This window comes from Hippoglossus hippoglossus, chromosome 22 (genome assembly GCF_009819705.1).
Source record: "Hippoglossus hippoglossus isolate fHipHip1 chromosome 22, fHipHip1.pri, whole genome shotgun sequence".
NCBI lineage: Eukaryota > Metazoa > Chordata > Actinopteri > Pleuronectiformes > Pleuronectidae > Hippoglossus > Hippoglossus hippoglossus.
In genome coordinates, this window is record NC_047172.1 from 7156535 (window position 1) to 7171532 (window position 14998).

The 14998-nt window shown below is 47.0% G+C and overlaps 1 protein-coding gene across 9 annotated transcripts in view; it reads left to right on the forward strand.

Annotated features, from left to right (window-relative positions):
- Nucleotides 1–14998, forward strand: part of meis2a (Meis homeobox 2a) — an 81893-nt gene that overhangs the window by 12413 nt on the left and 54482 nt on the right. For all 9 annotated transcript variants that reach the window (XM_034575706.1, XM_034575709.1, XM_034575710.1 and 6 more), the window contains exon 7: nt 1111–1225. In XM_034575706.1, coding sequence (XP_034431597.1) covers nt 1111–1225 — 115 coding nt within the window. The remainder of the gene's footprint in view (nt 1–1110; nt 1226–14998) is intronic.

A 14998-nucleotide genomic window follows, 5' to 3' on the forward strand; every position in this document is an offset into this window, starting at 1 on the left:
AACATTTTGTCATCATGCTCAGGTGACATGTTAAATTGGGGAGGCTGTATCAACCCTGTCTGAGAGTGTAGTAAATTACGTGATCTCCGTCTATCTGCCTGGATGGCAGAGGAAATCCCCCCCCCCCCCCCCCTCCAGCCTGCCTTCATGTGGCACTGATAAAGCCTTTCCTGTACAGTATAAAAACCCTGTTTCCCTGTGTGCACGGACAGGGAAGTGGGACTGACCAGGAAAGAGGGGAGGACGAGAGAAAAGGAGAAAAGAAAGTCGCCCTGAAAGTTTTTGAATTTGTTTACGGACATTTCTTTGAAGCTGGCCGACTGAGATTTAACACTCTTTTCTGCGTGTGTTTGTATATATAAAAGAGAGTGTGTGTGCATGTGTGTTTATACTTCTTGCTCTATTATGTCATTAGCATGTGTGCGTAAGTGTATTCCTGCAGGCCTCTGTGGGCGTGTGTGTACGACAGCGAGGGCGTGGACACATTTTTGGCAGATTAGCAGGAGAATCACTGTCATATCTTATTTTCACTTCTGACAGTGGTAATGATTAATGGTGGCTGTGGTGTGTTTGGACTTTTTACCTCTATATTTCTCACTTGACGCGGAAGTCTCAATTGGTTATGGTATAAACGAACTCCACTGGGCTCTGCCATGTGTGTTTAGACAATCACTCCCGAGTGCTCGGCTCGCAGCGTTCAAAATCAAACGCCACATTAACGGCGCTGCGTTTTGCTTTCATGCATTAATGAAACACTTTGATTACACTGTTTTGACTTACTGCCAGCTGCTTTAGTGCATTCGTTCCTTTTTGTTCATCTATTATTACAGTGGCTTTGTTGATTTGTCTGTTCGCTGGGGCTCTTCGCCTTGCCGGGGGAATGTAAGCAGACCAAGGACCCTCACCCTCATGTCGACTCATACAGATGTCACTCTCATGTTTCCACCATTCTCACATGGCTCCTCTCTCTCTCTCTTTCTGTGTCCCTTCTTCCCTCCCCCCCCTCTCGCTGCTCTCCGCGCTCCTGGTTTTGCGGTTTGGACGGGGGAATGTGGATGGATGCACGGATGGATCCCACGCTCGCTTTTTCTCCCTTCTGCAAAACCTCAGAACCCAGCTTCCTGGAGAGACCACGATGACGCCACCTCCACACACTCGGCCGGCACACCGGGGCCCTCCAGCGGGGGACACGCTTCACAGAGTGGCGACAACAGCAGCGAACAAGGTAAGCCGCCCCAGAAATGGGCACGTGCACACACACACTCAAGCACTGCCACATAATCATACATAGATATGAGGGCACAGATCCACACAGGACATATTAATCATCATGCATGAGCGGAGTTGCCAGCGCTTCAATTTAACCCCATTTAATGTGAGATCTGCAATGAATAGGTGGCACATCCCTCTATACATGTACACCCCAGTGCTTCCTATTCCACGTTGGATTATCCTGTTTTTTGACTGGCGTCCATGTCAACACGTAGTCACACCTAAAAATGAACACGCTTATCCACTCTTACACCTCAAGTGCAGCAGCCACGGTAGCACAACAACCTCGCGACGGGCTTTCCAAAGTGTTGCTATTTGGAGAGCTCAACAAAAAAACCTGGTGATTAATACTACATTTCTGCCAGTTCCTGCTTCCATTTAAACCGTATTAACTTTCTGCTCCCTGCACAACAGCCCCTAATCATGTCTCAGTCAGCCTTGTGTTATCCCGCACACGACCTGCCAAACAGCAATAATGCGTTTAAAAACAAATGCATTTGAATTTGTTACAGACAGTGTGTGGAAGTCACAGTTATCCGCCTTGTATTTCTGTCATGGTCTGTATCCGTTTTGACATGTAAATTATCAAAAGCACATGCTGTTAGTTGAATTCGGAGGTGAGGCCAAACATCAGTGCATCGTGCGATTGGGATTGTTTATTAAATGCAACTGCTGCCTGAGCTAAAGAACAGATGATGAGCTCTTGGCCTTTCCTTTCTTGTTTTGAATGCACCAAGATCTCCTTTCACTGGAGGCACAGTGTGTGTGTGTGTGTGTGTGTGTGTGTGTGTGTGTGGGTCTCCTTCTGTGTCTGCATGCCCTCTGGCAGTGTCCAGGGCTTTGCATGAAATTTCATCACACCAGCTACACACACACACACACACCAACACATATATAAACACACTCAAGCACTCCTTACACGCTTACACCAGCTATCTCGCACAGTGGAGGCCGCTTGCTGTGTCCGTTCGAGACTATCGCTTTGCCAATAAGCGATCAAACATATCGATGGGACGTGATGGTCGATGGGGGATCTGTGGTGGGGCTGTGTGAATCATCTCGTCCTCCTCAGACAGGGGCGGTACTCGCAGCTCCTGAAGCATTACTGACCACAGAGTGGGGGCCGCAGCAGACCTCTGTGGTCGGCCGTGTCAGGACTAGTTGGATCACAGGATGATAGCTCGGGCTTGGATGTCTGACCAGATGTTTGTATTAGCATAATGAAGGTACAGTTAATAATGTGACACATTGATTGATCCTGATAGGGATGATTCCAGGGTAAGTGCAGTGAGAGATAAACAGTAACACTAGGTTTTCTCTCCCACAGTAAAAAATAGATTCTCCTTAAAGTCAAGGTTTTTATGTTGATCGAGGATCTGGAAGTAATAACGTAAGTTAAAAAACGCAGGTCAGAAGACGCAGCGTAGGGTTTTTGCACTCCTCTTTGCAAATGCAAGCAGCATGGGAGATGGAGTCTGCAGGAGTAACGGTGAGGGGAGGGGAGGGCGGAGGGGTGAGAGAAAGAAATGCACTGCCTATTGATTATCTTACACACATAAGTACAAGTGACCTGTAATCCACAGAGCACTTATCGACTCCTCTCCCCACCGTATCCAGTAACAGCGGATCAATACGGGCCAAAGACAGTTACGGTACAGCACCGCGCATTGGTGCTGCGTAGACCGGGCCAACGTAGACTAGATCAGGGACCAGAGCCTGACCTACGAGGAAGAGCGCTAAACACTTGATCCACCAGTTCAAAGTTACAACAAAAAGTACACGCAGCAAAGAACAGAATCAGAGATTTGGGAAAAGAGCTGTTGCAGCACGGAGGTGAAACGAGCAGAGGAGGTGAAAAAGTAGGCAGAGCGAGGAAAAGGAGAGAGAGAGAGAGAGAGAGAGGGCAGCTGATTTAATGGTCTAATGAGGCCGTCCTCCAGCCAGTTGTTTTGTGTGAGGCATGCTCTGACCTTTCGCTCCGCTCGGGAGCCCTGCCGCCTCATTTTTCACATTCTTGCAATTACGTTAACGCTTGAAGCGCTCGCTGACTCCCGACTCTGGCCCTTCCATTCTGACAGAGCCTTCCCTCCCCAACCTCTCCACCTTTTTTTTTTTTTCTTTTCCCTCCTCTCCTTCACTTCCACGCCGCTCCTTGCTCCACGCATGAACTGGCCTCCCTATCTCAATACATTTCCACATAAAATTTGTAGTCCACACTCTGGAGTCCGCAGAGAAAATGTGAAATGTGTGCTTCACTTCGGTAATGGGGTCTTTAACAGCTTGGCCCCTGTTAAAAGGGGTGACGGTGCGGATCAGTTGAGGACGACGGGATAGATGCGAGAGAGTGAGAAGAAGGCGAGAGAGAAAAAGAGTTTGAGTCCAGCGGTGCTTTTTTTTCTTTCTTGTTTCGGCTGCCAACAAAAACATCTACTTTCTTCCCCGATTTTCCATCTTGAAAAGGTGGGTTGTGCGTGTGCCGGTGGCTTGAAAAACATTTACCTCGAAAATTGATCCAGAAGCATCAACGTGTTGAATATGGGACTCCGGTCTATTTCGTATCTGAAGGTGGCCAAGTCAAACTGTCTCAAAGAGTGAAACACTTTAACTTGTTTCCTCCTTTGCCTTTGGCTGATGTTCGGGGATTCACAGCAGAGTAAAGTTTAATAACACACATAAGCGCTGTATGTGTAGTTATACAACACTGTCTCAGAAGAAAATTCACTTCCAAAATGTCTGGCTTGCAGCTCAGCACCGAGCATTGTTGTGAATCTTTGCCAAAAAAACAGTTTAACAAGTGCACAAATATATATATTGCCCCTCTCGTGGAATAATTTATTATCAAGCTATAAACCAGGGTGAAGCGTGGTCATAGCCGTTAGTAAAGAGTGCCAGTAAAGATTCTGACACATACGAAAAAAGGATTCAGTTTCAGAAAAATACTTAAATGTCTGCAACCTCTCCCCTCCCATCGTTCACAACAAACTTTTATTTTTTTACTTCCCTTTTTTCTCTGAATTTCCCTCCGGAAAAAAGAAAATGTGAATTATCGCCCTCAGGGCAAATTCTGCTCTCTCACTCGCTGACTCGCGGAGAGCGACTCCCTATGTTCTGGCTAAATAAACAAGTCCTGGCGGGTTAAAGGGAGATGGTTCAGACGGTAACACACAATAACTTCATTGGCCGTGTTTGCACATCATTTTGATTAACAGTCCCGTGGAACTCCTCCAAGCTTATCTGGAGACATCAGAAACATCAGTTACAGGGAGTTAAACTTGATGAATGTGCGTGCCTTAAGATAGCGCACGTCTCCAAGCAGGTGTCCGTACTATGTTGAACACCTAAAGTGTGATGGAGCAGCGTGATGAAATGCTCTGCACTTTTGCCCACACCAAACACGATACAGTCAAATGCACTCAGTCATGAAATGTAAATCCCTTACACTGAATCAGCACGGTAGGTAATGTTTCTCCCCCCCCCCCCCTCGCTGTATGTGCGTGTCTCAGTCTGTGTGCATGTGTGTGTGCCTCAGCTCCAGTCCACACTTGTAATTATTAGCTATGCATGAAGACCAAATCCACATTGACATCTTGAGTGGGTGAGCAAAGGGTCTTTCTGTACAATTCCCCGATTCTACTGTAGCTGGAAAAGGCTCAACAGAGGAGAGGAGAAAAAGCATTTTGTACATTTTCTCAGCAATTGAACAATCCCCCACGCTCTGCGGATAGACAGACTCCCCAGAGAGGCCGAGAGAGGCAGAGATGGAGCAAACGGGAGGAAGAGAGGGAGAGCTTGAGTGTTCGGCTCCAAGGGAGCATGCTGCGCTTGATGGAGTTGTGGTACATTTGTGTGTGTGTGTGTGTGCGTGTGTGTGATTGTTTGTGTGTGTATGTATGCGTGGGGAGTGTGGTGAGCTCCCTTGGCCCTCGCCGGGACGCCCCACTCAGCAAGGTCTTTGTGGTTGAGCTTACTGGAGAGAAAGGGGAGGGTCATTCCTGGTGGGGACACAACTCCCTGTGTCCGCCCAGAGAGCCCCAGCACGAACGATGGCCTGTTGAATCGGGCATTTTCCACACCTCCATTTTTTTTCACAGCTACACTTATGGCTCAAGGAGACACAAAACTGAATGAGGAGAAAGACAGAAAACGAACAAATTTAAACCACAACAGAGAAAACTCCACAATCTCAGCTAAATGCAAGATGGAAGCCTTGTAGCAGTTTAGTAGCTAACTGTGTATTGCAACTCTGGAGTGATCAGTGAGGTGTGTCTGTGTATATAAAGTATACAGTGTGTATGTGTGTGTGTGTGTGTGTGTGGGCATGCATGTAGCCGGTTTCCCCCTAAGTGCCTGTTAGAGTTTAATTTAGTGTAGTAATTAAAGCTGAACACTGGCCCATAAACAACAGATAAACAATAAAGCAGACCCAAGCCCTGCTGTTTCATGGCTCTCACTCCCAGCTGTTGGAGCACTGATAATTTTTACACAGTGCCCCCACCTCACCACAACACAATGCTGAAGCAACAAGGGTGTGTATGTGTTTTAAATGTGTGTGTGTGTGTGTGTGTGTGTGCGTGCGTGTGGGCAGGGGCCGAACAAAAAAGAGCAGAGAAAGACATAAACACACAGGATATGTCCACTTCCCCTCTCAAAAAGAAAACACAGCGAGGTCGTCAGAAAGTTTAGCAGCCTCCTACAAAACCGGGCCCACTGGTCGAGAATACAGACATCATGCAAAGTAAACCTCTCCATGTCAGGGACTCTGGTGGAGGAAGTACTCAAACATGCACACATTAACTAAAGTGAAAGTACACATAAATAGAAAAAAACATACATAAATAGAAAAAAACATACTCAAGTAAAAAACACGTTCGTTTTTCTATGAGAGTAACAGTAAGTAAGTACTTGAACATAATTAAAGTATTAAATGTAAAAGTATGTGCTGAGCCTATTTTCTAATGCAACGCTCTACTACATCCTCAACTGTGCCAATTGTATATTGTATATATACACTACTTTGTATATTATATTTTTAAAAAATTGTACATTTAGAATAATAGCATAAGAGATATCCAACTTGGTGTGTACGGCACAAATGCTGTGGTCCATAACTTATTTACCGTCCACGCAGACAATCCAGCAGCATGCAATGCAGTTTTTTCTCTCACGCGAGAACTTCTCTTTCACTCTCTGTACCTGTCACTCGGAATCTGCTACGTGGGAGAGTCACTTTTGTGTGTGTGCACGTGCACCCCTGTTGCCGCCATATATTTAATCAATTCTATGGGAAACACAGGATCAATGGACTAATTATTGATTACGTAATAAATAACTAAAAACAATATGAACATGTAAAAGTATCTGAAGATAAAGTACTTAAGTACAGTAAATGTACAATCGCAGTAAATGCACTTAAGTACAGTAACAAAGTAAATGTACTTCGTTACATCCCACCACTGCAGTGAAAACAAGTGGAAGCAAGCAGCACCCAATGGAGAAACAAGCCAAATACACATATATATACAGTGCATGTGTCATAAGGATAACAATGGCTGCAGTGTTTCTCAATCAGCTACTATGTGCAATCTTAGCCTTGCCGCTACATGTCAGGCCCATGTTAGTCAGGTGCCTGTTGTGAAAACAGTGCAATATGTCTGTCTGATGGTTTGTTGGGAAGGGGTAGGGCCATTGTTGAAAGCTGAGAAGAGTTGCTGCGGAGGGGGAGAAAACACGGCACGGAGGGGATACTTTCATGATCCCATTAGCATAAGAGAGGCTAAATTATTCATGTGGAGTGCTTAATCTATAGGGAAAAGTATAGTTAATGCACATAGTTTTAAAATGGATCTCTCCCTGCCTCTGCTCTAACACCAGATTCTTGCTGGATTCAGCATTCGCGGGCATTTACGGGAATGGCTGTCACTCTGGCTTGTGCGCACACACACACACAAACACACACACACACACACACACACACACACACACACACACACACACACACAGACAGAGACACACACACACAGACATGGTATGTGTGGGCAAACGTGCGCCCTTGCTTAAGCGCTGCTGCACTTCAGGCTGTTTCAAGGGGCTCTGCTCTCAGGCTCATCCCCACTCTCCATAAGTCCCTTTCTCATCCTCACCTCACCTCTCTCTCTCTCCCCCTCTCTTTCCATTTATTCCTCCATCTCTCCTTCTCCCGCACCCCCTTCCTCACACTCTCTCCCCTCACTCACCCCTCCGTGTCTCGCTCTCGGTACCGCAGACTACCTGGCCCTCATCCAGAATGTGATTAAAGAGAATGATCAGCTCCCTCAGCACCCTCCTTCCTTCCTCCTCTTCCGCTCTCTCTCCCTCTCTCCCTTCTCTTTTTTTCTGTCTTTCTTCTGACCCTGTGCTCCAAGTCTACAGATCATGAGAGAGAGAGAAAAAAAAAAAAAGCAACATGAAAACAGCAAAAGAAAAGAGGCTGAAAAAGGATGAGGACTGCCAGTAGATGCAGCTCCACTTCCAGTAACACTCCTCTACCCACAACACCACCACCACTCTGCCCTTCCATCCACTCTGCAGCTCCAGCTTTCCCGCTCTTCCTCTTATCGTCTCCTTTCCACCCTTTCCTTCTCCCTTTCTCCCTCGCCCCTCCGCCTCGGCTCTGACTGGGGCCTGGTCCCTTTGGTCCGTAATCATGAACAGGCCCCCGGCGCGACCCGGCCCAACCCAACCCAGCCTGGCCTAGCTTGGCCAGGAACTGGGTCCTACACAGCAGGAAAGGCACATTAACTGGGTCAGCCTAATGTGCAAACTAATGTTTGGAGAACATAGGGAAAAAATTACCCAGATTATTCTGACAGCAGCTGAGGAGAATGTCTGTTTTGCGCCATTAAGGCGAAGCTTGGGGGAAGCGTTTTTCTTTTTTCTCTCTCTCTTCTTCTTTTTTTTTCTCCTCTTTCTCTTTCTCCGAGAAGTAGATGAAGACCAGCTTATCTGGGAGTGAGTTGGGTATAATTAAAAAGCAGAAAGGAAACTGTTAAAGGGAAGTAATCATGATTGAACTACAGTAGAAGGAGAGCGACTTTTTCTCTCTTCTATACCCAAAGGCTTGGACCAAAAACAAAGAGTGCAGTGCTGTTGTGTCAGTTCATTATCCAGTGGGTTTACACACCCATGTTCCACTGCTGATTACTCTGGTGTATAGTGATGATGAGGAGTGCACACAGGTCTGATGTAGTATGGCTAAAAGGGATTTGAGCGTGTGCCCCAAAGGGCATTTCCTCGTCCATTAATGCTGCCGCCGCTGTATTTTCACAAGGACGTCGGCGCTTCGGCTCTTTAAAGGGAGAGTGTTTTCCCAGGAAATGTTCCGTCTTGTTTCAGCAGCCTAGCCTGAAGGGGGGTCAGCCTCGGAGTCACCCTTAAGAGGTGATAATCCAATTGCTCTAGTCCTCACCAGATTTGTTTTGCCCTCGTCTGGCTGCGTGTTTGCGTGTGTGTTTACAGAGTGTGTAAGCATGCGTGTGTGAATGTAATAGACGTAGAATGGGAGGCAGAGGCGGCGAGATGCCACCGGTTTCTTCTGTGTCCGACCCGGGGCCCCACTCGAGATCAGAGAGAGGTTACGGGGGCCAAGTCTGTCAAAGGCACACCTGCGGGGAAACTCCAAAAAACCCCGACTGCCCGCTCACACTGACCCGTTTAAGGTGTGCTTATTTGGAGTTTAACCCTGACTTCAAATTTTCTTCTCCCTCTCTCCCCCTTTGTGTTTGACCAATGGGCCTTGTGCTCTTTTTTTTTTTTTTTTTACTTTCTTTCCATTCTTCTGCCTCCCTTGGCTCTTTAATCTCCTCCGCCACACCCACCCTCTCAATTCTCCTCCCCCTTAATGTCCGAGCCCCACATCACAGCAAAGGTCCCTCCCAGCAGACGGCACGCAGTCGAGTCGAGTGGCTTAGCAAGGCCGGCAATAGCTTGTTCACTTGCTGTGTGGTTTTTCATTTGTGTAAACCGGGGCTTACACAGGGCGGCATGTTTGGAACCGAGCGGCGCAGCTATACCCTACAGGTAGTGCTTTAACCATGCTGCCACGTCCAAGAGAGTGGGAGGATGATAAAGGAAGTGTGTTACAATCCCAGTGCTTCCTCTCTGCCGCTGATTTTCACGCGCACATCTTTCACGTTTATGCAAAGCTTTTGAGGGCATTATGCAAGATAAGCTCATTTTCTAGTCTGATTCCCACTCTAGTACATGCTTTAATGACTCTTAAAGCCAAGGGCTGCTTTTTTAGGCATAATGGCAGTTGCGGGGTCTCTCAGTTTCCACGTAGCCAGAGTGCTTTTTCCACACCTGATCACTTTTGTTCACCCATTTTATGGCTATTGGGGAGCAGGCGGAGGTGAGCGATTTGACAGTGGCTGGTGCCATGAGCCCTAATGTTTATTGGTAGCGAGCGTCTAATAATTTTTGATTACCCCAGAGGAGGTATTAGCCATGTTAGTCAGCAAGGATAATTTCTTATTTACATGCCCCAAGCAGTGAACACTCTGAAGGAACACTGGGGCTAAATGCGCAACAAAACGAATCAAACATGCCAAACGAGATGCTGCATCCTGGCTGGCTGCAGGGCTGAAGCATGAGAAAACCTTCATTATGCATTTACCATAATTCATTTAGAGGGTTATCAATTTGCAGAATACAGGGGGGATGTTTGGAGGGGGAAGTGAGAGCACCATATCAAACGCAGGAACAAGGGAAGGCGAGATGAAAAGGAGCGAGATATTCGAGGATAGCTCGGTGCCTGGGTTTTTTAAAAAATGTTGTTCCAATTACACACTTTCCCATGTTCTCAGGCAAAACTTGCATGTTAAATGCTGCAATCTCCTCTCTTATACCAGGGTTACGCTCCGCCCCCTTAAAAAAAGCACAAACTGATTTCCCTTTAATGAAAGCCGTTTGGCTCAGGAAACCCTCCTCTCTACAATTTATCTGTTGAGACCGAGGCTACACGGAGGTGTTCAAATATCCTTCAAATATTGTCTTTCTGTTCATTGAGGGGTTGCTCTTTGTTTGGCCCCTGCGCCGCTTACTCAAGGGTTTCTTGTATCCGTCTCTCCGTGTGTATTTCAGGACAGTCACTACATGTTTTCCTCTTTTTTTCTCCCTCTCCTGGCAACACGTAGCGAGCAAAGAAAAAAGACCTTTAAAAGCATCTTTTCCCTGCGCCATCAGGCAAGGATGACTAAGGCCCCATTAGAACAATTGGAGGAAACTTCGGGAGACGGGGAGTGTTTAAAAGAATGAAAGCAGGCAGAAAACACCACTATCTTGTGATAACCAGCGCCCGCTCTCATTATCTAAACACAAAAAAAAAACTCCACCTTGGAAAAATTACACTCACTCTATAGCTTCATTGAAATATAAAACAATGAGAACAGAGACCAAAAAAAAAGACAAAAAATAACATTTAACATTTTCCAAAGTGAGGAGGGGAAACGCTGCATTGTTTAGTACAAATGCTTACTCCCAGGGATGCAGTCCTTAGACAACTGTGTGTCTGCAGTAGACATCTGTGAAGCCTGACCCTGTGACCCCGGAAAGAATGCTCTTAAGGTGGGGGGAAAACTGCCTTTACCACTGCATCATGGCCTACAGGACAGCCCAGCAGCAGCACAACAAACACAAGCGCTACAGAAAATAACACAACACACAAACAGTCGATGGGAGAAAAAAAACCCCAGCGAGAATGAGGTGAAAAAAAAAAGTGGAGTAAGTAAGAGTGAGGCAGGCAAAAGAGAGCGGAGGAGACACAGCGGATGTAAACAGAGAGAAAAGAGTGCTAAGAAAAAAGGCTGAGAAGGAAAACGCAGATGGACTTGCTGTGGATTGTGCCTTGCAACCCTGCCCGTCTCCCGCTCCCCCGGCCGCCCCATGAGATCATTTTCATCCTTTATGAGTCAAAGGGAAGCCAGGTTGAAAATGAGAGGTTACACAAGCCAGGGCCCAAGCCCTCGGAGCGAGAGAGGAGAAGATCCCCGCTGCAAGGGCCCTGCTGCTATTCAAAGCACCTGCCATTGTGTGGGCGCCCATCCAGGCCTATTGTTGTGCAGAAATTAGTCGTGCTCCCTTTGGCTCCCTTCAGCTTCCTTCGGCTCCAGAGGCATGCGGCAGACCCCCTTGTTGTTTTGGGTTCAGATACATGGTTGGATAGATGCGTGGCCCCGGCTACCGTCACCACTGGCTGTGGCCCTTTGGCCTCTCTCCTGCAGCACAGTATCATTCTGTTTTGTTTCTCCTTCCACTCCTCTGTTGTTCACGTCTCAAGAACACCAAGGCCAACATTCCTATAGTTTTATCCTTCTTTCTTTTGTACTCCTACTCTCTTCCCTCCTTTGGTGTATATGCTTATTGTTCTTTGGAGCACCCTCATTATACCCATGGTTATATTTTAAGGGCCTCTCTCTTTGATTTCGGTCTCGTGGGGAGCGAGCGGTGGGCTGGTGGGAGCTGTAGGGCCGGCCCAGCTCTCAGGGCTCCCCAGCCGGCGTCTCGGAGAGTGGGGCTTGGGGGTATTATTGGGCTGGGCACCTCCGCAGAAGCACTGGTGCTGCTGCTGGTGCAAGGGGGTGGATGTGAGAGGAAAATTGAAAAGTCAATAAGGAAGGCCGCACAAAAAAAAGAAAAAAGAAAGAGAGGGTGAAACAAAAGGAGATGGAGAGCTTCAAAAAGCTGAGAGCAATGGAGCACTGCTAATTAATAGCATCAGAGGAAGAGCCCCCCCCCCTTTCCTTCTGGAACTTTAATGCTGCACATTAACTTGCAAGGCGAGACGATTAAGAGTTCACATTGTGAGTCAGGTCCATCCCACTGCCAGGCCGACCAACAGCAACTACCACTGTGAGGGAGGATCAGGAGAATGTGTCATTTAGAAAAACAAGTAATGCAAACAGTGGTCCAATTGGAGACCACTGTATATTGTAACATAATATAATTGAGTTGCATTACATTTGAAGGTGTTCCTAATATCCATTTGTAAATTAAATGGACAATATTTTGGAAGCACCTTGCAATACAATATGGTATGGCAGCTTTTTTTTGGTATTTCTTGTAGGGCTGTTTTAGAAATGTCCAAACGTTCTTGTCATTAGGTGCATTTTCACATGCATTTGTTTCTCAGCATTTTTTTGGGAGCGAGCGACCTCAACAGGTCGCTCTCTCTCTCTCTCTCTCTCTAGTTTTATGCAGCTAATCAAAAGCCGCGGCCCAGGAATGTGATGAAATACGATTTTTGGTGGGTCAGCACGGCAGAAATGGCGGTAATTTGAACCGAGGCTTTGCAATTTGTATTTTCTCGCAGCGGTAATAGGCTCCTCTCTCACTGTTCTTGCCACAGCAATTTCCCACTGCCGACAGCTGTCAAGCCCCTAAAATCAAAATTAGTGCCATGGAATTGGGCCTTAATGAAATGACCTGCTGGATTTACCTTAAGCAGCAGGGCGGACAGTCAATACTAGCCTCATCAAAACCCCCTTTCTGCATGCTGCAGTTCCATTAAGGAAAGGAAATAGTCTCGAGTAAATGTATTAAGCACTACTTCCACCTTCTAATTATATTTTTCCCCTCTACCTTCATAATTCATTCACTCTTTCATTAGTTTTTAATATTGAAAAAGGCTTTTAACTGGCTCTTCTGTCTTCGTGGCGTCGCCAATTATTTGTCACTATGCATTACAGGAATGTCAGAGGGCTCCGTGTTGTGTGTTGCGGGGTAAATGCGGTGATGTAGCGTCCCAGCACGGTGAGGACCGTGGAAACTTACTCCCTCATGTGTGAGGAGTATTTTCATTGTGGAGAGGCAGCATTATATTCCATGATATCATACAGAATAATATAGCTTTAAACATTACACCATGGAATCCAGAACTGCGGGGCTCCCTCCCTCCCTGCCTCTGCGTCCTATAGAAAGATGAGAATGTGTGCCAAGGCCCAGTGGAGGACAGTGGGCCCTGGTTATTGACTTGTAAAGGAGCCGGTAGGTGAGGGGTCTTGACAAGACATGAGCGGCTGACTCTCTTGTAAAGCATATCTGATTTCTCTGCTAGTTGGCTCCCCGGAGAGCCGTGCTCTACCCTCTGTTGATCAGACTCCTCACTCACAGCTGTATGGAAAAACGCTGCGATAAAAAGAATGAAAGAGTAGTTTTGTGCGAGGAGACGCTCTCGTTCTCCGCGCTGTGATTCCCTGTTAGGGTGAGAACGAGAGCGAGCGAGGAGGGAGAACGAGAAATCGGCAGCAAGGTGAAAGAGCTGCATCCGAGAGTGCATGTGTCATCTCGGTGTGCCAGAAAACACCTCTAGGAATTAATGTTTTGTTTAACGTGGGCGCGTCAATATGAGCATCTGCATGTGTGTAGATGCGATGGTATAGAAATAACATGGATGTGTATAAGCAAGAGGGCAGTCGCAGCGAGTATCAACCAAGCCAGATCCACACTCCTCGCAGATCTGACTAATTTATGAGGGTAAACTGTGCTGACAGAGAGGGAGATGCAGGTGGAGGGAGGAAGTTTTCATTGACTCTCCAGAGCCGGCCGAGCCAAACCCCCGGGAGGGATCTCTCTCAGTTTGAACTTTATCAGGGGCTACGCTTAATCAATACGCCATCGGAAAAAGAATTAATTACTAAAGCAGAATAAAACAGCTGCATTTTAAACCAAGGATTCATCAATTCTGTAATCTCTTGGTTACAGCTCAGGTGTCAGGAGGCTCATTTCGACTCTATGTAATGAGGAACTGTGGGAGTTTACCCCAGCCCTCGTCTGTCCGCCCTCTCTACCTCTCCGTTCCTGACCCCCTCCTCCCAATTCCAACCAGTTACTATCTTATCCCTCCTTGTCAAGACATTTTCCCTCTCGTTACCTACCTTTTCACTCTTCTACCTTGCCCCCTTGCCCCATCCTTAATATAACGACTGTATTTCCCCCCCCGCCCCCCTCCCACCACACGAATCCTGCTACATTCCCTTCCCACCAAATTCCTGTCTTTGCGGGGATGGGACGAAGGGGTATTAAACTTGAAATCTCTGGTGCGAAAGCTGACTGGAACGGGACATTCCTGCTGCTGCAGCCATCAAGCCGGACATTCCTCCGCTCAGTCTGGGACACCGCTGATGTTGCGAAAGAGAGGGAGGGGCATAAGGGATGGGGGGGGGGCGTAAAAAAATATAAAATAAAAACTAGCTGAAATAGTCAAAACAAATGAGTATATTTTTATTGCATAAAACCAATGGAGCGTGACAATCAAAGGAATAGCTTGGTCTGAAGGAAATCGATGGCGTATGGTGAACACATTTAGATTCTCAAGGTGGGCAGACGAGCCGCATATAGGAAGTGGGATCCCCTGTGTTAAAATAACCTTGGCCGCACTGTTACCACCGACGCTGCCATGCACCCTTCACAGCCCTTGACCCCGAGCCCAAAGCCCGTAAACTGACTGTCCTTGACTCGCCATAATGGGGGGGGGGGGGGTTTCAAGGCAGGTTGAGAAGGGGTTATGGGTGATGAATTGGGTTTTTAGTGAGCTCATTAGGAAGCCAAACAGAGTTTAGACTGGCGGAGCGGGGCAACAGCACAGTAATCAGTTCTGCTCGCTTTGTTCCCTGCCTCTAGGACATTTGTGTGAAAAAAGAAAAAGGGGGAGAGAGAAGAAGAAGAAGAAGAAGAAGGAAAAAAAAAGTTCATG